At 42.3% G+C, this 23,555-nt stretch overlaps 1 protein-coding gene across 4 annotated transcripts in view; it reads right to left on the bottom strand.

The window, feature by feature from the left end:
* The window catches only part of ptprua (protein tyrosine phosphatase receptor type Ua), a 233,957-nt gene that overhangs the window by 117,375 nt on the left and 93,027 nt on the right, over window positions 1-23,555 (bottom strand). For all 4 annotated transcript variants that reach the window (XM_069711504.1, XM_069711505.1, XM_069711506.1 and 1 more), the window contains exon 3: window positions 5,003-5,274. In XM_069711504.1, the coding sequence (XP_069567605.1) occupies window positions 5,003-5,274 (272 nt within the window). The remainder of the gene's footprint in view (window positions 1-5,002; window positions 5,275-23,555) is intronic.

Below are 23,555 nucleotides of genomic sequence, written 5' to 3'. Positions count from 1 at the left end.
TTTAATAACATGACAGTATCAATGCATATACTTCTACAGGAGCTACACTGTTTTCTTCTCTATCTGGTTCCACTTGGTAAAAGAACACAATGGAAGCAGCTAATTTATGTTCACCTGTTGTCACAACAAAGCTGGCACTGGTGCTAACTAACCCAGAATAATCTGTTTACACTTGAAAGTGGCAAAAAGGGCTGTTTTTCACTTAAAGAGGAATTCCACCAAATGAAGGCATAAATGTCAGTTTGTTTATCATTTGAGACGAACATTAAACCTTTGAAAACAGACGAGTTACACTTGTATCAAAAGCTCTGCAACAAACTGGAGACATATACATATGGACATGGGGATATTACGGTCATATTACAAGGAAAATAAGATCAATGATTTTGGAGGTTTGAATAAGTCAGTTGAATATCTCGACCTCTGTTGCAACAGTTTTAACTTTGGTTTTTAATGTGTCTCTCGAGAGTTCCTGGGACTTCACAAAAGCACAATCCTAAATCACTGCAGGGCCCCTTTGATGATAAAGTTGGACAATAAACCAAAACATTGGTCAATGTCCTGACATGATTGCTACTATAGCTCATGCGTTTAAGTTTTGCTGCCTCTGAGCAGACCGATATTTCTTCGAAGAAGCCTTTCTTCCTTGGTATCACTGAACTGCTGAATGAACCAGTAAAATACTCAAATGTTAAGCACAAAATATGCTATCATAGTATCAACAATGGACATCTGGAATCCAGAACCATTGGCTGTGAATTTTAAAATCTCATAGCCTATCAGAAAAAGCCTGAGTGCTAAAGGCCGAGAACACCTCTGATCATAGTCCAACATATCTCTGAAGCAGTCTGTCTTTCCTTGGTGGGGGGGGGGGGGTTGTTGTTGTTGTTGACGCTCCATGATTACTGGGAGTATTTTTTATTTTTTTTCATTTAATCTGAACCACTTCTGCCACCAGCAGCAGCTGCTCACACACACTCTGAGCCCTCTGAAGTGCTCGTCCTCTCCCTGTGTGGAGCTGTGGCCTGCGGGGGATGATCTGCTGGCTGGCAGTGCCGGACAGTGATCGTTATCGATGGCTCTGGGAGGATGGATGAGTGGAGCCCTGTGGGGCCTCTGCTCAGCTTTAAGTCGTATTGGTAGGAGCTGGTGATGAGAGAGAGGGGGAGTCCTCCCGGGGCAAAATAAAAAGAGGAGGGGGACACACCTCACTCGGGCCTCACTCCTGTCCCAGTTCACACCGCAGACACACAAACTTTGTTCCTTTGTTTTAGCCTCTTCACTCATCCTTCCTGCTTCATTACCTGCTGCCGATCATCCCCGTTTATCGGACAAATACAGCAATCTGTCCTGTGTCTACATGCCTGGTGGGAGGACTTCTCATCACTCAGGCAGCTTGGACATACATCAGCAGGGTAGTAGATTACATTGCGTATGCACGCCTGCCCGAACGGTAAACACTGCGGGCGCTGAGCAAACTCCCCGTCTGGGCCGAGACTTGTTTGATTGTACACCTCAGCTTGTCCCTCCGAGAGCCCCCCTCCCGCCTCCACCTCCTCCGCCTCTGCTGCAGTGTGTGGCAGGCAAACTTCTAACATCCCCACAGAAAGGGGAAGAAAATCATTACTTTAAATCAGTTTGGCTGTTTGCGAGAGGCGCTCAGGACAGGAGAGCTGAGGATGGTAAAGCGCAGGCTGTCCTCATTGATCCGCGAGGCCCTCTAATCTCATTAACTGGCTCTTGATTTATTGAGATGGGGCTCCGAGTGCACCAAGGTTATGGAAGCAAACACCCGCACTGCTCCCCCGCACGGAGGGTCGCGCCGAATTGAGGTCAATTGACTGTTTGGCGGACCCACGCTCCCACAATCCCTTACACCAGCCATTGCCTTCTCATTAACAGCAGGTTGTGGTGTGGGATGTATGTATGTGTGTGTGTGTGTGTGTGTGTGTGTGTGTGTGTGTGTGTGTGTGTGTGTGTGTGTGTGTGTGTGTGTGTGTGTGTGTGTGTGTGTGTGTGTGTGTGTGTGTGTGTGTGTGTGTGTGTGTGTGTGTGTGAGGGAGGGAGGCGACAGGCTTGGTAAGAAGAAAGAGCGCATTAGGGGATAAATTATCAGCTGTAATGAGGTGAGGCAGGGCTGCATCCAGTCATCAGAACCTTACAAGCTACACAACAGCGCTAATAATGCAGCAGCGATGATACAGGCATCAAACCGAGCTATTGATTACACTGCAGCACACAGGTGAATGGACCAATAAATAAAGATACAATCCAAACACACATCCAATGTAATTATACACCTATTGAGCCACTGTGATATATGACACAGCTGCAATTTGCTGATTTCTGCATGCGGTTTGCATAATAGGGAGCATTAAAATAAAGCTGCTACAGCTGACAGCAGCCACACTTCAGTGGCTGGTGACCACTGAGCAGCTAAGTGCAGCGACTGAGGTGAATGAGGGGGTGGTGTATTTATATTAGAGCTACATACATCAGCAGGTCAGAAGGCAGCATGATAATAATACAAAAATAGTCCTTCAATATTAATGCATAACCATTTATATGAAAAATCTGGTTAAAAGCCTGAAGCTTGGGACAAAGCTGAGGGCTGGTTGAAACCTGCAAGAGCTTTACAAACCTCACAAAAACACTGTTTCCACCAACTTCCTCATGAAGGAGAAGAATCCTTACGATGGTGTAACTATATCATGTATGTTCTCGTATAAAAAACAAATTTAGACTACAAATAGCTGCCTGAAATATTTATAAAAAAATGCTGATAAAACTGCATTTAAGAACTCTCACTATTCATTTATGTATTCTTTATTTATTGATTGCTGATTAATTGTTTATTGTATAAGGTATTACACATAATTAAAAAGGCACATCACTATTTACCAGGATCCACTGTCACGCCTTACTTAGCTTGCATATAGTATATTCATATTATATAGATACAAAATGCAAGTAATAAGGGAAAAAATAAAAGCATATCTATTTATTGATGGAACTGTAAAGTATGTGATATCTATTTGATAAATTAATTAAACAATAAATTAATTATTTGAATTATAATACTTAGTTTTACTTATCAGAATTGATGGTAAGCAATGAAGTGCATTTACTCAAGTATAATGTTGAGGTACGTGTACGTTTCTTTAGTATTTCCATTTGATGCTACTTTAAACTTCTGCTCCATTACATTTCAGCATGAAATATTCTTCATAGTCAAAGTCACATTTCAAATGAAGCTTTGACAAAGTGAATAATAAAACAAACTTTTAAAATCGAACATATTGTTAAAGATTAAACCAGTGGTTTCCAAATGTTTAGGCTTTGGACGTCTTCCAAAAAGCAGTGTCACATTTCAGATATCGGAGTTGTTAGCAGCTCCAACAAACAGGATATTTGTTTTTCCTTTAAACTTCTCACATTTCAGTAAATGTTCAAACGATTCAATATCTCAGCTTAGATCAAAGATTAAAAAAGAAAGTCCAAAAGCTAAACACCGATTTGTGAAACAGAACTTTCCTCTCCCAGTAATCATCTGACGACCCCTCATGTATCTGCTGTCCCTGGATGGAAAAGTGGATAGAAAGTAGTTCAAAGCAGCTCCACCTGCAGCGCCTGCTTCGGTATTGATAATGTAATGCTGTTATGTATATGTATCTATAAGTCAGAGGGAACAAATAAGTACTTTAACTACTGTACATTGCCAATAGTTAGGAAGTAGGAATTTTAATGCAGGACTTTTACTTGTAATGGAGAATTACTACATCGCTGTTTCGGTACTTTTACTTCAGCAAATGATATCCTTCCATTAAAGACCACCTGCAGTAGAAGTCGGGTTGTCAGCCTTGTTAATATGTCGATGAGGACTTTTTAACATGCTAGAAGACATTTCATGAGTGAAACAAGCACCTTTTACAGAGGTCTCTTCAGCTGCCCTTTTCTCCCACATCTTACACTATAATACCGTCTGATTTACCCCAGCATGACATGCACCGTCATTCCAACGTCATCTACATAACTCACTGTGAGTGGTCATTATGCTTTAGCTAACGGGTGCACGAGGGTGGTTCAAACGGTTCCGAGTCCGTTCCTGGTGTGCACGAGTGGAGTGCTCCGCTGTGAACGGAGCAGAGGGAAGATATAACCCTCATCAGTAAATGTTTAAAGTTACCTCATCTGATCAAAGTCATAACCTGTGCTGCGTGTGTTTTTGCGACCACCGGTACATGTGTATTTGTGAATTTGTTGTGGACTTGAGCAAAGAGCACACAACAAATTTAGTCTCAAAATCGGGAAATGGGCAACAGAGACCTGTGAACTAAGTCCAATGAAGCCTGTCGAGGTGTTTTGAGTGACATTAGCTTTTCAAGAGCAGAACGTCACCGTCTAAGACCGAAGTAGGCTCTTCAGGATAAAAGTACAACTCCATGTGTTTTCTTTGACATTTGCGTGGTTCTGCACCAATATTTCATCTGCCAGGGTTAGACTGTCAACAATAAATTCGACTGCTCTGAGACGTCTGAGGGGAAACATTCGGTGCAAATAACCTGAACTGTGGTGTGAAGGCAATTGGGTTCAACACCATGACAGTGAGATGAAAACACACACGAGTTTGTCACCCTATACAACATGGTTGTTGCTCCCCATCACCTCTCGATCCGGCTCTCTATGGCTTTTTTCTGTTCCCCAAAAATGTGGATGTGTGCTTTGTGCTCAAGTTTCAGGTCCATGTTCAATTTGCCAATAAGCACATACCAGTGGTCACAGAAACGGGTGTAACTCAGATGTTGGACCTCAGGCAACATAAATTGGAATACCTACTCATAAAAGTTATAGTTTGCGCCTGCTCCATATGCATTACTGTGCTGTGCTCCATTGGGGAACAACAGGAACAGTCTCTAAACCGTTTGATTGCCCTTTGTATAGAAAACAAAACTCCCACCTCGGGGTCAGTGCTGCCTTCATGTATTTGTCTAAAGTCACTCACCTGGTATTCACTGGGCCAGAACGTGCTAACGGCGAGCTCCACCTGGTGCCACTGGCGACCCTGCGAGCCCGAGATATTCCACACGGCGCTGCCCTTGGAGCCCCCGTTGACCCGGATGAAGACCTGCAGGTCCCCGGGGCTATGGCCGTCGCGGCTGTACAGGAAGTAGCTGAACTGGATGCAGTGGGTGTCGTTCTCGCTGAGCGGGAGCAGGAGCAGCTGAGCGCGCTGGCCCCCGAAATGCTGCGAGGAATTCACCATCATGAAGGACCCTGGTGGGGAAGGAAAGTACGGACACTTTTTTTTATCTTTAGTATTTAGTATCAAATCAAATATGGCTCATTGTGCAGTTCAGCTACCAGCAGACCCTCACGGGCAGCTCACTGAGGTGAATACAGCTAACAGAGAGAAGTTTGAAAGTTTAGAGCCGGAATGGAACGACCTTGCCAAGCAGAGGCTCCTCTTCAAGACAGAACCTACACACACTTCACAAATAGCGGCCATTTCAGCATTTTCACCTGCCAGACGGAGCTGAGTGACTTGAAATATAAGAAATAACAAGATCCAACTCTCCTCTAACACCTCATCCCGGGATAGATATGTCATGTTAGTTTTCAGCGGTTGAAGAACGTCTGCCTCCTTTTTATTTTTAAACCTCCGAAAAAGAGCCCGAGAGCCAAAGTTGACAGGCTCAAGGTTGTTACTCGGAATATCCGTGAGATCCTCTCTGGCTATTTGTCTGTATTTGGTGTGTCTCCGCTGCTGTCTGCTTCCTGCTTTCACGCAGCTTCCATCAGTTTTGCAGCGCTGCCTCAGATCTGCTGTGTTCAAAGCTGCAGCTCCAGGTGTCACATCGGACTTTTCTTTTTTTGGACGGAGGTTCACGGAGTCACTGCTGGCTCTCCCATCCCGGCAGCGCAGCAGAGATCCCCCTGGCTGTGAGAGCAGCGTCACAATGGATGGTGGGGGAATGAAGGGGGCAGGTTTGCCTTTGACTGTGGCCTTCAAAGCAAATATCAGGCTCAATTTGAAGTGAAAAAAAATGTATATATAAAAAAAATATGACTTGTTTACCTTGCTTTGTTGCCAGTTTTATTTAACACTAAAAGCAGCACATTTACAGCTCTTGTGTGCAGTTTATGTCTAAATATATTCAACAGTAATTGTGTCATGTACACAATTTTGGAACTTAATTAATTCATTAGGTCTTAACTGACCCGTCCAGACTCGTAAGGAAGTGACCATATTTGGACAAGCTGAGGAAAACCCGGCGATACTACGTCCCACCCACAGATAGCTGTAACCTGACTGCACCACAGGCCTGTCAATCAAACAGACACGCCCCCAAAACACAGCTTTTTGAAGCTTCTCTTCTAATTAATGACGTGATTATTTTCAGATAATCTTCCAGACAACTAATAAGAAGGAGCGACTTTAGCTAACAAAACCGAAATAACGCGTGTCAAAATTGTATTGACTCAGAATATCATGAGACTAGTTGAACGTGAGTCTAAGGAGCCGGAGGCTTTTTGGAGCCGACCTCCAGTGGCACTCGGCTGTATTGCATCTTAAGGCACTTCTGCATCTGCCTCATTTTTCAGACCTGGAAGCTACGAACACTTTTATATACAGTCTATGATTCTGACTCTTCAAACCCTGTGGTAACACTCAACAAGCATGGACACTGAGCAGCTGACTGAGGATCTGAAGTGAAGCAAACTGATGCCCACAAGGCAGAAGATTCTATAAAAAGATAGCAGAGTGCTTCCAGTTGGAAACTTCCACTGTAAGAAATGTCATTAAGAAACTGCAGGTATGACTGTGGAGCTGTGGAAGTCAGGAGAAGACGTGATAATTAAACACTCAGAGGAGACTGTGCTGCAACCTGATGCACCAACAGGGTCAACATGGAGGGAAACCAGACGGAGCTCTTCCACATATAGAAGCTGAAGCTTATGGAAAGACTCACAGTCCCATGACCACTGAAACTCTGTGGGGGGATCTTAAACATGCTGTGCCAGACTAGAACTTGAAATGAACTGCAAAGCAGGAGGTCTGAAATCAGGAACAGCAGCTAGAAAAATCCCTTCAAACTGTGTCATCTTATGGGGCTCAAAGCTTTGCACATTTACAGACATTGTTGGCTGGATGGGTTATTTACTATTTATTTCACCTCCAATGGTGGAATGTAGCAACTACATTTGGGTTACTTTACTCAAGCAAAAACATTTTTTATTTTTCCTTAAGTATTTCAATTTCATGCAACTTTATACTTCGACTCCACTAAATCCCAGAAGCAAATATTGTACTTTTTATTTCATTACATTTGTCTAACAGCTTTGGTTATTTGTTACTTTTAAGATGGCAGTATTTGTATTCCCTTCTTGTCCAGTGAAATCCATTCATCTCTAAATCTGCTGATTTGGAATTGTTCTGATAAAGTGAAGGATTAGATGTTGCTTTGTGGGTTGAGAAAGATATCCTACTGTCCAGGCTAAATAAACTGTTAAAACTCACTTGGATTCGCTGGAAAATGTATTGTTTTTCTGAGCTTGTTGACTGGTTAGAGATATGTTACTCATACAGAACAGAAACAATACAAACATGTGAAAATCTTATAGAATGTGATGCATTACTGTATACTAGTTCAAATAAGCACAACCTTTAATAACAACAGCAGTGAAATCCACATTAATGCAACATCCAAAAGCATAATATATAATAATACAAGATTACAGGGATTATTTACTGCACACTGTGTTCTTTTAATTTGTTAAACTTTAAGTACATTTTGCTGGTAATACCTACATACTTTTACTGAAGTAAGGTGTAGTAAAAGTGCCCAAATGTTTGCATCCAGCTATAGCTTGTGATATGCTATTAAAACTGATTATTATTATCTGAAACTGGGGGTGGGAACAAAATTACAGAAAAGAGGGCCCAAAAAAACAGTCCTCACTTTATAATCATCTATTCACCCATTTAAATACATTAACTTCGCAGTGTGAGATGCTTTTAAAATTCACTTTGATTGTAACTGTGTGTAAACAAATGTTGGCCAGCGATGAAGAGAAACACCAGAATACAAACAGACCAGCAGTCAGCTGTCTGTATTTATTACCTTAGACTGGGTAAAGCGGCCTTGGGGATCCCATAGTTTCCTGCCTAACTTATAATCATCCAATCATCATCATCAGATCAGCTCTTTGATGCTGCCCTGCAGGAGGGCACAACGCTCGCTAATTGCAAATATAACCTTCGCATCCGGTGGGTTGCTGCTGCTCAACACGGCCGAGGCGGGCGAGCGCGGGCGGTGGGGATGCTGGGTAGTGTAGTTGCCGAGGCCATGTAGTGCAATCACAGCCCTGCCTCCTGCCATTAATCACACTGACACGGTTATTAGGCCATAATGGCAACCAAGGGAACGCTTAAACCAGAGAGATGGCTGTAATACTCACACAGTGACATGCAGGACAGATATCAGCACATACTCCTCTCTCTCTCTCTCACACACACTCTCACACACACACACACACACACTCTCACACACACACACACACACACACACACACACACACACACACACACACACACACACACACACACACACACACACACACACACACACACACACACACACACACACACTCACACACACACACACACACACACACAGTTTACAGCCTCAAAAGCAGACTCGAGCATTGCTGACCTTCCCGGGAGTAAGATGCGGCCTCTTCTTTCTAATCCCTCATCATTCCTCCCCCTCCTCTATCATCTTACATCCTTTTTTTTTCTCCTCTTCCTCGGCCTCCTTCTTCACACCTTCTCTCCTAAACGCAGTCTTAAAGGAGCATACGTGGCAAAAAATGTTGTATTCATACACAAAAGATCCACCATCTCTTTTCTGTTTTCAAGTAAACGCAAAAATACAGGCGTCAAGGAAAAACACCGGCGAAGGTATTTCATCAAAAGTAATTGGTGCTGTTAGTACAGACTTTGGAGTGCTGTGTGCTGATAACAAACTACAGATGATATTTTTGCACTTTAATGTGCTCTGAAAGACGGATTCTTCCTCTGAGTGCAGTTATTTATTTAGGCAAATGTGAAATGAACTCAATTATGTAGTTTGTGTTATCAAGTAATGTCCCTTGCCTGGCTCGTGGTACAGTGACATCATTTAGTATTAAGAGGGTGGTTTAACGTGTAGCTCAGCCCTACTTACAAAGAAACTTTTGATTTATTCCATCAGCCTTTAGCTTTAAAGAAAAAAAACTAAACAAAACAAAAAACAAGTCAAAAGGTGAGTCAGCTCCGTGGACAACCTGGATATAAAGAGATTTAAAATGCATGTCACAAAGCCTCCCTGACCACTGTCCGCTCCCTCCCTCGGCTCCATCCTCTCCGCCCCCAGAAGCACGGATGAGACGTCAAACTGCCAGAAATATCCTGTGATAACAAGCAGCTGCTGTCCTTTGAGATCTCCCTGTATTCTTGGACGACGCAGAGATTTTATTTTTTCTGTCTCCCTCACCTGCTCGCAGGCGAAAGCCGTGCAGGCTCTGGTTAAGCCCCTGCAGCCCCCGCAGCCCCCGCTGCTGCTGCTGCTGCTGCTGCTGCTGATGATGATGGTGATGATGATGATGATGATGATGCTGATGATGCTGCTGCTGCTGCGGCTTTGATGTGCGAGTCCTCCAGGGGGGGCTCTGTGGCTAAATTGCTTTTTCTTCAGCAATGAGAGCTGGAGCCCCTCATTGTTGGAGGGCGAGTCTCCAACTGTCCTTATGACAGGGTTGCATTGGAGAGAGTGGCGGTGGGGGGACAGTGAGGATACACAGCCCCAGCAACAAGCATGCTGTTTTTCTCAATATATTCAAATAACTTTAAGCAACTCATTCTGTTGGGTAAACCAAAAATAGACTCTACAGTATCTTTGGTTATGGAAGCAGCAGTCTCTGTGGGATTCTGCTGAAGCCACCTAGTGGTTAAATAAGTGAAGAACACCACAGGTCCTCCAAGTCCCTACTCTTTGAATACAACAGCAGTTTTTCTGTTAGGTTTAGGCACAAACACAGCTTGGTAAGGTTTTAGGGAAAAGGTCAAAGTCCGGATTAAAATGTAGGACTTTGATGTTACAGCATGAACACTCAGCAAAAGTCAAAGTTACTTCCTCTCTTACAGCTGGGCTTCATGCTTATTCTTTAGTTTTCTCTCCATGTTGTGATCTGCATCATGTTGCTGATTCTTCCTCGTGTATTTGTATACATACACTTCATACTTTATATTCTAGTATGCTATCTAACTTCACAGTTTCAACATTTTCTACATTCTATATTATCCTAAATCTTGTTTGCTAATGGCTGTAAAACAGACTCATTAACATTTAATGGTGAAAAACGGTTTATCCTTAAATAAGCTGAAATGTAATGAAGGACCAGTACAAGTTGTATCAGTTGAAAGCAGCTGCTGCCACTGAATGTGCCCGCGGTACTGACAGCCATATTGGACTTTTGACAGGATGCCCAGACAATCAGTCCTCCTCTTTACACTCCACAAAGCCGAGACTTATTAAGTCATCTTGGATAATGTGCTCGCGAACATTCATACATTCATCCAGTTTTTACATACATTCATACCAGTTTTTTTTATACCAATTTTATAAAATCAATTTTAAGAAAAGGAAAATTACGTTACACATTACAAAACAACTCTTTAATTTTAGAGGGTGAAAGTGTAAGCCATGTTTTTTTTCTGTAACTAAAATGTAAAGATGTCCTGTAAACACTTGACATGCAAGTTAATACTGAACGCTATAATTTACTGATGTTCCCTAAACGCCTCACCTGCTATTAGTGGAGGAGCCAGCTGGCTGCACACAGAAGTCTTCATTTACTGAAGCGCAACTCAGACAGATGTGTGGCCGGAAATTTGTGAAATAAGGTGTTCTAATGTAAGATTTATTCAGTTAAAACAGAGTGGGTGGGCCGCCAAAAAGAGGCTACCCACAGTAAATACTGCTGATCACTGATGCCGGTAAAGCATCAGTGAGTGAAGTTATGCGTTTTAAACCAAAAATGTGTTACCAAATGACAGGTGTTTTTTCTATATTTAAATAAATACAAATACAATGTAATATAATACAATAAATTTGGTTGGTGCCATAAAAGTACTGAAGTTCAGTACCCAACTCAAAAGTTCTGACTAAGTATATTGAAAATTCACTTTCCTTTTGCTCTGCATCATAAAAAGCAAAGTTTTAAGCCGGAAAGCCCCCCCCAAAATAGCTGAAAGACACTACAATGGTAAATAAAATCTGCAGAATCAGACGCTCATTTGCTATGTGTTCATCACCATGAACGACACCTGTAAAATTCCACATCGTTTGACCCATAGTTCAAATAAAAATATGTATCTGCAGCTTTAAACCACAGCGTAGCATCATATTAGTTGATTAATTAAAACATGTTTCAGATAAAGTATCACAAGTACGAGAAAGGATCTCCTGAAGGTTAACACACTGGCACAAATCTGTCAAAAACAGGCCCTGCATCTCTTTTCAATTTAGTTTGATGGAGTGAGTCAACATGATTGATACAATAATTAGAAATTTGATCAATCTCATGAAGATATTAACATCTCTGGATAACCTTGCTCCACATTATTGATGACACACATGCACAGAGAAACATACCATAGCACACACAAGCTGGTGTAAAAAATAAAGCGCACGCACGCACGCACGCATACACACAATGCAGAAATTCTCCATGAATCCATAAAAGCTGATAAGGCTCCATCTATTTCTCCCATGACCCTGCCAAGGGCGAGGGAACATGCATTAAGAGATTAGGGGACGGCCTCGGCTCCCTGAATTCATATCAGAATGTGGGGTGGAAACCTGAGTCATAGGTCTGCTCGCTTTTATCACACTTACACTAAGAAAAAAATAAAATAAAAAAGAAACGAGAGGAGCCGAAAGTGGAGAGGAGGGGCTGGGAAGTGCAGCAAGAGAAGAGGGAGAGATAGTCGGTGCTTTTATCTTTATGTTTGTCTCCGTCATTTTTCGTTAGCATCCCTCCTCTGCCATCAATAACGCTTTGTAGAACTCAGGCAGCCTCGTTCTACACAATGACAACACCATCTTTCCTTGGAAAAGGCAAAGCAAAACCTGATGCATTTTAATCCAATTTTTATCTAACATTCTTTACCTCCCACCACCTACCGCCTCCACTCGCCTTGAAAAACAGCTAACAGTCTGCTTTCTGCTGATGTTGATCATGATTGTGATTTTCTTCGACCACCCTGCCTCCAGGGTGTCTACAGAAGGGCATCCCAGATTTTCAATTTGGACTCTGAATTTGGTCTTTCAGATCACCATCTGCTTTCTGCCTTTTATTCTTTTTTTTCTTCCTCTCTCTCTCTCTCTCTCTGTGATATTGCAACCCGGAGCCACGGTGACCTCAGATGATATTGCACATACAATAGACGTGAAGTGTGGCCAGTGCAGATGATTGGGAGGGCAGAGATTGGTCTCGCTGTTTGTTCCTCTTTTGTATCTCTAGCTGTAGTGTGTGATCTGCTCGGCTGGCGGGAACACTGGAGCCGGGTGCTTGTTTACTGGAGGCAAAAAGGCAATGCAGATTTTGCCATTTACAAAGTGACACCGTGCTTACAGCGTGCAAATGGGGAAATCTGCAAACCAACAGCAGCTGGTCACTGACAGAGCCTAAAAGCCCCGCAAACAATACGAGTCTGGCTGAAGCTGACATCTCCAGCTAATAAATTCCCCAGGTGAGCCTCAAGAGTCGAGCAGATCAACCTAAAGACTGCCGACAACAACAGAGACATTACTCTATTTCTACACCGACGCTCCCAAGATCCACCGATTAGCACCACATACCGAGCCAAATGTGCCAACGGCTCTGGTTGTCTTTGCAAATGCTGCATCACACACAGCGGTAACACCTGTGTGCTGTTTATGATGCGGGATCACACACGTATACTTCAGCAATATTACACCACAGGGTGCGCTGTAATGTCATTATTGGCTCGAAGTTCATATTGTGATGCAATTCGGTCTCAAAATATCAAACTTTTTGTTGTGAACTTTGTTTCCATGGAAACACATGAGGTATGACTAAGAACTGGAAAACAATCAGCCGCGTCAGCAGACTATAATGTAACGTATGCAACGTTTACCACTGCAGCAACGAGGCTGACTCTTAGTCACGACGTAGCAACAGAGACGGTTTGTAGTTCTAGAGATCGGTTCTCAAACTGAATTACAGCACATAGAAACACTGAACTGCTTAGCTAGCTCAGTCTTGTTGGTAGTAAGATAACTGCTAAAAAATTAAAAAATAAAAACCAAGTGTAACCCACTCACTGGACTGAAGTCAAGTTGGCTGTCGTGTTAAAACGAGCCAGCAGCCGTTGGATTTGAAGCGCCTGACTGTCGGTGATGTTACAGTAACACCACTAATCCTTCTATCAATAACACACGAGTCAAAGGAGTTCTTATTAGTTCCCCTAATACCGCTGATTGGTTTATATCAAGTCACATGATGTGGTGCTCCTGGTTTGTGGTGGTGGGGAAACTCGAATTCAGCTGTTTTTCATCTCCTGAGGGAAGAGATGCGGCTCTTCAGCTGCTAAATGCTCGCTAGCTAATCACTAACTGTGTCTGTGCGCTGCTGGCTGCTCAGCAGCTTGTGTACAGGGAGATTTTACAGATTCTTCTGTGAAAACAGCTGCCTGCTGTGGCTGAAAATGACGCCACGAGAGCAGTGACAGTGAAGCAAAAGAGTGAAATTGAGGGTCAGACAGTTGAGCAAGCAAACAAACAAACAAACTCCCTATAAAGCTCCACGCTGCCGACGGGGACCTGCAGATTCAGATGATAAGAGGCTATGAAAATATCATTTATAGCAGTTTGACATTCATCAATGTGGAGGTTAAACATTTTGTACATTATTACCAACTGGTGATGATAACATTTTATTCAGTGCCTTCAATGGAAAGATTTGGGAAACAGATTTCAGCAAGAAAAAAGCCAACTGGGGTAAGAGGTGCAAGCCTCTTACAGCTGTCCAAAAAGGTTCAATTTAACAGAAAAAATATCTAAAGCTTGCCTTTTAGTAAAACTAAATTCCGGTAGCTTGCCGCAAACAATATATTGTATTTTATTCCTGAGTCTCAAATATTATTCTCCGATTTCAGTCGCAAAAGATTCCTGCAAATGTTTCAGAATAAAGGCTTTGTTAAGAAACAACAAGTTTCTGTCCACTGGCTTGTAATCTGAAACAGATACAGGAAATGTTGAGTTTGTATTAACAGTGTAATGAGGATCAAGAGAACTGTGAATATGTGATTTCCTTGCTTGGCAGAAAGTTGTCCTGGTGTGTTCCAGCAGCAGTAAACCTTGACAACTTGTTTTCCATTTTTGTAGTATTAGTTATGTTAAGATTATACTTGGCTCAAACTCAACACAAAGGATTGGAGCTGAAGTGGAGGAAAGTTGCAACCTCGCTAGATGCAGGTCCAATGGGGCAACACAAACAAAGAACATGAGTCAGGTTGTAAACAAATAGAAAAAGGCAAAGAGAAAATTTAAAACCCAAGACGTCTGTTGTAAACATACATGCCCAACAATGGATCTTCCCAGCTCCAGAGGTGGGCCTGTGGGGAGACACTCACGGTCAAAGAACTGCACAACATGGAGGCAAAGCAGGAAGCTAGAAAGCTTTTTAGGCTCGTGTGCCAAATAAGCAATTTTCATTGAAATAAAGCTCAGGCTTTGAGTCTGATATCCAGTTCTCCTTAATACACCCATGACATGCTAGGTGAGCAGCCACTGTTGATGTCAACATAGGGTAAGGCTGCAGCACCTAGCTGACAATAAATAACAAGACTAGGTCTAAACTGAGCATATGGTTGGACCATCAATGAAACGGTAGAAATTGTAAAGATTTGAGTCCTTACTCCGTTGAAGTGAGAGGAGCCATCTGAGGTGGTTGAGGCACCTGATAGTAAAGCCCTGGCACAGCCAAACATCCCTCTTAAAAAAAAACAAAAGAGGCAAAGCAACCTTTGGTGGAGACAATGTTGCACAGTCATTCAAGAGTCACACCACGTTTTCAAATAAAGTTGGTCAGCCTCTATCTTCCAGTCACTGCTTTGAAGACCATTAGTCCAACAGCCTTAAAAAAAATGTGTGTTCATTAAATAAGGCTCAACAATCATTCATAAAATACACTCACAGCATTGTTTCAGAAGGAGGGCGAGGTTAGCTGGGGCCAATAACCCCCAAAAAAGTTCTGCTGGTGCCAACTTTTCAAGCACTTCAGGACAGTCTCTCGAGGCAGAGATAAAATATAGACTCTGGGTTACCTCCAAAAGTAAATGGTGATTTTAAACTCAAACCTAAACACTGGTCCTACGTCAGGCAGAGAGTCCAGCCCGGCTGACTGAGACATGAGTAGATGGAAGTGGACTCTGGATACGGGGAATCTTCTCAGTGGTAGAAATCAATAGTGCATTAGCAGCCGCCCAGCAACAACGTGTGGGCTGACTATCCTCCCTTATACAATGCTAGCAGCTCTCCGTCTTTCCCCTGCATCTTGATATATCCCACCCGCCCTCAGCCTCTTCATCTCACTTCTGTGATCTACTGTTTGTTTCATCTCAGCATCCTGGAGGCCTTTTGGGGCGCTGGTGCTCTGCTCTGCTCGCCATGCCAGTGTTCCTTGCTCTCTCTAGCCCAGGCCTGGCCAACCCGCGGCTCCCGGCTCTTTGCCTGGTTTCATGCGGCTCTTACGTTCATATCGAAGTTTGTGTTTGTGTTTTTTTTTGTTTTTTTTTTAAATCTTTTTATTGATTTTGCAAAATACTTTAGACAGAGAGGTAGGACAGGACTACCCCTCCAAAAAATGGGGATATACAGAATAGTACATTCAGTTGTAAGTCTATTGGAGGTCATGTTTGTGTTTTTAATGTGCGTGTTCGCTTCGCTTGAGTTCAATATGGTATTTTCGTCAAACGCGCATGTGCGTGAGATGAAAATACCGCAAAGTTTCCCAGTCGGGGCAAGATCATTTGAGTAAACAATTTGTGTCCAGTTCGCTCTCAAAATGGCAGGAAAATGAAAATATGAAGATGAACACAGGACGTTTTTAACAGAGTGGGAGAGTTTATATTTTTTTGTTGAACGTAATGGCGAGCCATTCTGCCTGATATGTCAGGCGTCATTAGCGCATTTCAAAGTTTCAAATCTTCAGCGCCACTACAGCTCACTCCATGCTAACATCGACCAGGAATTTCCAAAAGGGACTGAACTTCGCAAGCACAAGTTGGTCACTTTGAAAAGTCAGGCAGAAAAGCAGGTACAGTTTCTCAGACGTCGAGTGGATTATGGATCTGGCCTTTTTGGTCGACATGCTGTGTCACTTGGACAGACTGAACCTGACCCTGCAGGGTAAGTTAAAAATACTGCCTGACCTGCTGCAAAGTGTGTTTGCGTTTGTCAACAAACTGAAGCTGTTCAAGGCGCATATTCAAAAGGGAGAATTAACGCATTTTCCCACTCTGCTAAAAGCCAGCGGGCAAGTCACCAGCGCCACCCTGAATAAGTGGTCTTAGTACTGTAGGATTCAATTTCTGTCATTATCATGTTGGTGTGTGACATTTACAATAAATTTGGCTGAGCAGAGGTGTGTGTGTGTGTGTGTGTGTGTGTGTGTGTGTGTGTGTGTGTGTGTGTGTGTGTGTGTGTGTGTGTGTGTGTGTGTGTGTGTGTGTGTGTGTGTGTGTGTGTGTGTGTGTGTGTGTGTGTGTGTGTGTGTGTGTGTGTGTGTGTGTGTGTGTGTAAGAGGAAGGGGTGGGTGATGTTCATGTGTGCCCATGTGTATGATGTGGCTCTTTGCGGTAACACAGTAAAAAATGTGGCTCTTAGTCTCTGACTGGTTGGCCACCCCTGCTCTAGCCCATTTCTTCTAGGTTTCTCTGGTCATTTAGTAAACAGAGCATGTCATTTCCCCAGCCCTGCACCTTCTCTGCTTCGGCTTGTTGTAGAGGAGCAGGGATCAAGGCAGGGACATGCAAGACTAACAGGTGAAGCAGCAGGGAGCTTTCCCCCTGAGGCACCACCTCCCCCTGAAGGGAAAGATGTATAGTTACATCAGTATAAACAGTGTTGGAAACAACACTAGTCTCTGAAATACATCAAATTACATTTGTTCTGTTGCTGTGGCCGATATCCTGACAATAATTCAATTTAGGACCATCTTTGACACACAACCTTTCGGCCTGTTGCAGACATTACGCAGGGAATTTGTACGATGGCAAAGTTCACGTTAAAGAGACCTTTGATGAATACTAAAAGAAAGTGTTTCGGACTTCATACAACATACATTTAGTAAGGGAGGAAAAACATGTTTTTTTTCTTTTGATCAAATCTCTACTTTCTTCTTGTGAAATGCTTGACAGTGGAGGTGTAGTGGTGCGTACGCTCAGGTATAAGATGTATACCCACCTCTGTACAGGGGGAATCACTGTATACTTACCTAAAAATAGCCACAGATACGTTTCAATGCACATCTTTCAGAGAAAAGCTGCAGTCAATCATGTTACAGACTTTGATGCATTCGGTGGTGTTTACTGTGCAGAGACTTTTGTTCCCTGGATTCAACCTTTAAAGCAGGGCATCCTTATGTGTTACGAAGAGCTGTAATATCACCCGGATAATTACAGTGCTAAGCTAAAAAGGTACAATATTGCTTCATAATGTTATTTGAAAAGTTTGGGTATATTTGGATGCATACTTGGGACTCTTTTTTTGGTGATTAATTCTGGTGAATATGTTTGTTATGAGCTCCAAGAGATTATCTGTTCAAGATAAAACATTGTTTCTTAAATGACCAGTTTGGAGAGAGATGGCACACAAGGAACCAGAAACCAGAACATATAAAATGTAAAGAGTTCTATAAATAAGTTGTGGTTCTCTGTTTAAAAACACAAAAAACATGCAGTTTTTTTTGTTTTGTTTTTTGCTTTTTGATGCAATTTTATCTCCTTCATATTTATGCCAATTAATAAATTCAATAGTTGATGTTTATACATTTAATCATATTTTCTAGTGTCTTCCTCCATTCAAGCCATCAGCAATGGTTCTGTGATGTTAACATGAGAAGTTACTCATTATGTAAAATCAGTGAGAAATAGGTTTTAAAAAAGCAACCTGGTAAAATATTGCATCAAGTTACATTTGTAACATTTGCTGACATGATGTCATTCAACAACCCTCAAGTTTCACAGTTCACAGAAACACAAATATTAAGTGGCCTCTGAGCCTGTAAACTCAGTCCAAAAAAAAGTATTTAGCATTCCTAATTTTCTCAGGAGTTGGAGGAGACCAAACCAGAGTCAAGCAAGAGTGGATGTCGTCCTACATTCACCAGGTTGCCAGAAACCCACCTCCACATAAATGCTGTTGTTATTCTGAGTCCTCTTAATGTGTTAATAAGCAACTCTTTGTTAACATGCTCACCTTATGCCAACATTAGAAAACTATAATGTTGAGCTTAAAGGATGCTGTGCTGCCCCCAAGTGGCCAAAACAGTTGCTTAATGCAGGTTTGTTAAATATTTGTGAAAGTAAACTTTTACGTCATTACCTTCATTCTGAAAAATATAAATGTACAAAAGTTATATCTCTAATGCCATAAAACTAATATTTTATATAAATTTGATGTACAATACATAACTCATCTTGCAGCTGATTTTTCCCTTTTATCTGCAGTTTATTTGTGTTTCTTATTTTCAGTTTTGCATGAGCTCGCAAGCTAGTGCACAAACTGCCGGGGTCATATGGCTGCAGGTGGATCATAATGTTGTTTTCCCTCCACAACAAATGTCAGGACACCTAAAAGCATTTATGTCATGTGATTTCTAGTCTAAAAAGGACTGCATGGTTTTACGTCTTGCTTCCAAGACTATTTATGACCGTAGTCAGCTGGACTTTTCTATTAACGTTGTAACAGATAGCGCATGTCCTACTGATAGATCAAGTAAACCTTTATGGTTTAAACACTGTCTCTCCAACCATCAAAGTGTTCTTTAACCTATAATGCTGCTGTAGCGAAACAATTTCCCCTTGTGGGATTAATAAAGTAATTATCTATCTATCTATCTATCTGTCTATTAAAGAGAAAAATAGCTAAAAGTGAAAAATGGGAAAAATACACTATCTAAGGCTGTGTGTTATTTCATATGTCTGCCTCATAACTGCTTTCCTGATAACAACTAATGGATGAGACCGAGGCTGTGGCCCTTCAGGGAGAGAAAAACCACATCCTTCAGAAAGAATGCTTCTACTTCAGACAGTCATATTATCACAGGTCTGATGAGTCCAAATGGATGTATCTCTAGCACAGACAATAGAAATAGCCCGAGCGGTCGCAACCTAAGAGGCTCCATCACGGTCTGGACCCTGAAAACTCTCAGACATCAAGTCGTACAAAGAGGCGACGGAAAGAGGAGACTCACAACATCCTGTAAAGTACCAGGTACATTACACAAGGTAACCTGAGAATAAGTACTCAGGTAGAGTAACCTGAGGTAAAGAAAAGGAAGAGGGCCAATCGATTAAAGCGGGTCCTGCGGAGGATCTGTCCTGTGTCCTCAGCTTCAGTGCTGCTTGGCAAAGACAAATAAAGCTTCTCATTCCCCCAAACCCATCTCCTCTCGAGATAAGCCTGTTTCTTGGCTGTATTTGCCCTTCAGTGATAGGGACGGTGAGAAGTGGGTGGGAAGTTCGAAGCCAGCAGCCTAAAATCTGATTTTCATCAGTTGGTGCAGTGCAGAGCTGCAGCATCTGTGTGGAAAAGGAGGAGATCGAGGGGGGGGTGGTGGTGCTGGATCTGCCAGGCTGGATCAAAGCCCATTGCAGGTTCCACCACCCACCTACCCCGCTCTACCCACCTCCACACTCAGAGCAGCTGCGATAAGGCCCTATCTGTTACAGTCCTACTGTGTGCCAGCGGCGGACATGGAAAAGTAAAGTGCATCTGGAGGAGAGAGGCTACCATCTGGTCCAGATCACCTTCAAGCTGCAAGGACCAGCACTTCTTTCCCTCCACCTGTCCCTTCCCCGGCCGGCCACCGAGCCCTGACCCCGGGGAAACACTGTCAGCCAGGGTTAGCGTGGGCAGGCACATGTTGAAATGCTGGATGTGGAATCTGAAAACAACAGCACCAATGGCACTAAAGTTAACCGTCGCAGTTCTGCCCTGATACCAGGTTTGAAGTCGAGCGCAGATACAAATGTTTTCTGACTGAAACTGCTGACAGCTGTGAGTTGGTGATAAATACAAAATCCTTTCATTTGACAAAAATCCCTGAAGTGAAAAGTGTTTCAACAAGAATTTCATTCATTCAAAAGCCTCGAGATGAGAATTAATACGGAGTACCAAAGAGTTCCTAAATAAATAAAAAGCAAGTATTATAATATGAAGAGTGATGAATGAATAAAGGAAAATAAATACATGACATTACCAGGAAATAGTGGAAACATTCAATCAAAACTGCCCTCAGTATTATAAAATGTTCATTTTAATCCTGAATAATTTAACAAAAAATATATAAACAGTCATTTTGTTTGTTTTTATTTAAAAACATCATTTTCTAACATCATTTTAAAGTCCCAATGTCGTGTTTTCCAATGACTATGTTGTTTTCTGACTGCACTTTAAGTTGCAGAGTCTGCATCTCCATTAGGAGAAACGTAGACCCATTCATGTGATTGGCTCATCATTCAGACAGACAATGTAAGGTTGTGAAATAGCATCTTATAATAATGATCTCAGCATTTAATAGGAATATTGCATAATTTCAGCGTTATATTATTCTGTGTTGTCTTTATTCGTTCATAATTAACTCTCACTGCATAGCTCCTCAGTGTGTTTCTACAATTTCTTTACACGTGAAACATGTTGCTTGTTCACCAAAAATAAAAACTGTATCATGCGAATGCCAGTCTCCCTATTTTCAATTTATGAAATATAAATCTGTAAAATTAGATGTTTAGAAGTGATATTTGTTTCCTAACAGATGAAAATGCCTTCCAAAAACCTCATCCTGTTGTTTTTCAACTGAGTTCCCTGTGTGCACATCAAATACTATTTAAATGGTTTTAACGATTTCTTTAAACACCAACAATATACAGTAGTACCTTCGAGAAAAACAGTTTTCACTCTGAATATACTGACAAAATGTTGAATTAAGCAATAAAATGTTTTATATATCTGAAATAGAATCAAAGTGTATTCAAAGTCGTATATTGTCATGCAGATAAATAAATCATAAAACAGCTACGGCAGAGAGGTTTAATTATTTCATACTTTCTTATTTGCTAATTTAATTTTGACCACTTTGGGGATCCATAGACTAAACATATGAAACCCTGTCTTTTTTTCTTTTTTTCTTTTTTTTTAACTGAAGAACAGATTAAAGGGTAAAAAAAAAAAAAAAAAAAAATAAGGGAAAAAATTAAATATTTAATTTTGTCATAGGATCTTGACTGTCTCAAAAACAAGTTTTGATTAAAAAATACTTAGACCCTTAGAATACATTTTTGACTGAGAAATATTTTGATGAAACATTTCTGAAATTCTAAAATCACAAAGTATGCCTCAGTGTGTGGGTTGGGGGCTTCAGTCTGGCAGTAGGGGGCACACTAATGCTGGCCTGCAGCATTCACTGTGGCCCCTTAAAACAACAAAGAACCTTTATGTGTTCCGATTCCTGAGCCAAAACACACGGCAGCCGTTTGGATTAAAAAGGCAGGGTGTTTTAAATTTTAAATGTATCGTTGAAAGGCAGACCATCAACTGACAGGAGGCCCTTTCAAATCCCTTTTGGGACCGAAGCAACGGACTAACGGCTTAACGCACCCCACACAACGCTGGAACTGCGTTATTCAAAATCCCCTACGCTTCAAACCAATTGGCTGCGAGGAGACACAAAACCAGCCAATGGACCTGCTGCGTGATTCAAATGGGCCAAACAAAAAGCAGGCAGCACTTTCAGTTTATTTGCTTTCACAGATGCGCACACACTGTTGCTCATTCAAAAGTCATTGCTCTGCCAGACACAATTGAAAGGCATTTGTAATCCCCAGGATCTTAATTCATATCCTGCTTTGCTGCAGTTTTAATGGTACAGCTTCCAGCAAATAAAGCCTCGGAAATTGAAATCAATAGTCATAAATCAGCATAATAAGCATCCCGGCAGAAGTTAGAGGGAAAATGCACGCTGTTCTCAAATTTATCATTTGACATTTATGAGCGGAACTCTTAATCCTCGGATCGGCTAACGGTGGGAGCAGAGCCGTCCAACTGACTACAAATCACAGCCATCAATGTCCATAAAAGGGGCTGTGAAAGCTGACCCTGCTCCCGCAGCAGCCTCAGGTCAGTAATTACAAGCAAACTCAGAGATGAAAAACTCTGATGAAAGCCCACGGGGAAATAGCAACACAAAGTTACATTACATTCATTATTTTGTTTTTCCTGCAAAAGAACCGAGCGGAGCGTGTTCGGCACAAGGTCGTGTGCTCCGGAGCAAATGACTGACTGCAGACAAAAAGAATCTTTCAGCGATAATGCACGATCAGCCACATAAAATGTAATGAGGGCATCCCAAGAAGGCCCTCTCATCAGTTTTATTGCAGCGAGTCAGAGTTTGATTTAGGGCGACAGAGGTACGACAACAAATAAAAGAGAGCGACACGAGTTTTCATCCATGCAGTCAGGGTAATTCTTTGTCTCTTTTCCTTTACTGGCTCTGTGTGCAATGCACTACAGATGAACTTAACGCCAACAGCCCCCTAGCGTGGTCCCAAAATGCCAGAGGAACAATAGCAGCGGCCGTGGCAGTGGCTGTTATAGTTGTGACAAGGCAGCAAGTGGCTGGAATTGAGAGGGGAAGGGGGTATATCTGTGTGTGTGTGTGTGTGTGTGTGTGTGTGTGTGTGTGTGTGTGTGTGTGTGTGTGTGTGTGTGTGTGTGTGTGTGTGTGTGTGTGTGCGCGTAGCGGGGTTCAAAGAGGGAGTCCGGCTTTGTTCGCCGGCTGTTGCCCTCCTATGAAGGGAGGGACAAGAAGGGGTGGCAGGGAGACAAAGGTTCCCAACAGACTGGAGACGAGGTAGCCAGCGACACATTAAATCCTCTACACACATTCAATGATCACCCCTCCCACACACACACACACACACACACACACACACACACACACACACACACACACACACACACACACACACACACACACACACACACACACACACACACACACACACACACACACACACAATCTCATGACAGTGCACAAGTAGAGCAAAGGCAGAAGGAGGGGAGCAAACTGGAACTGGGTCAAAAATCCAATTAATCCGTGACAGGAGAGACGGTTTGGACGACACTCAGAGAGATGGTGCAGGAACACCACAAGAGATGGGAAACAATACACCACTGCCCTTTGACCTGTGTTTGTGTGTGAGA

Source organism: Brachyistius frenatus, unplaced genomic scaffold (assembly GCF_029030835.1).
Source record: "Brachyistius frenatus isolate BFR_SWC_R1_liver_20210118 unplaced genomic scaffold, ASM2903083v1 Contig_101, whole genome shotgun sequence".
Lineage (NCBI taxonomy): Eukaryota > Metazoa > Chordata > Actinopteri > Embiotocidae > Brachyistius > Brachyistius frenatus.
The sequence above is the reverse complement of the archived record's forward strand: the minus strand, read 5'-3'. Positions and strand labels throughout refer to the sequence as shown.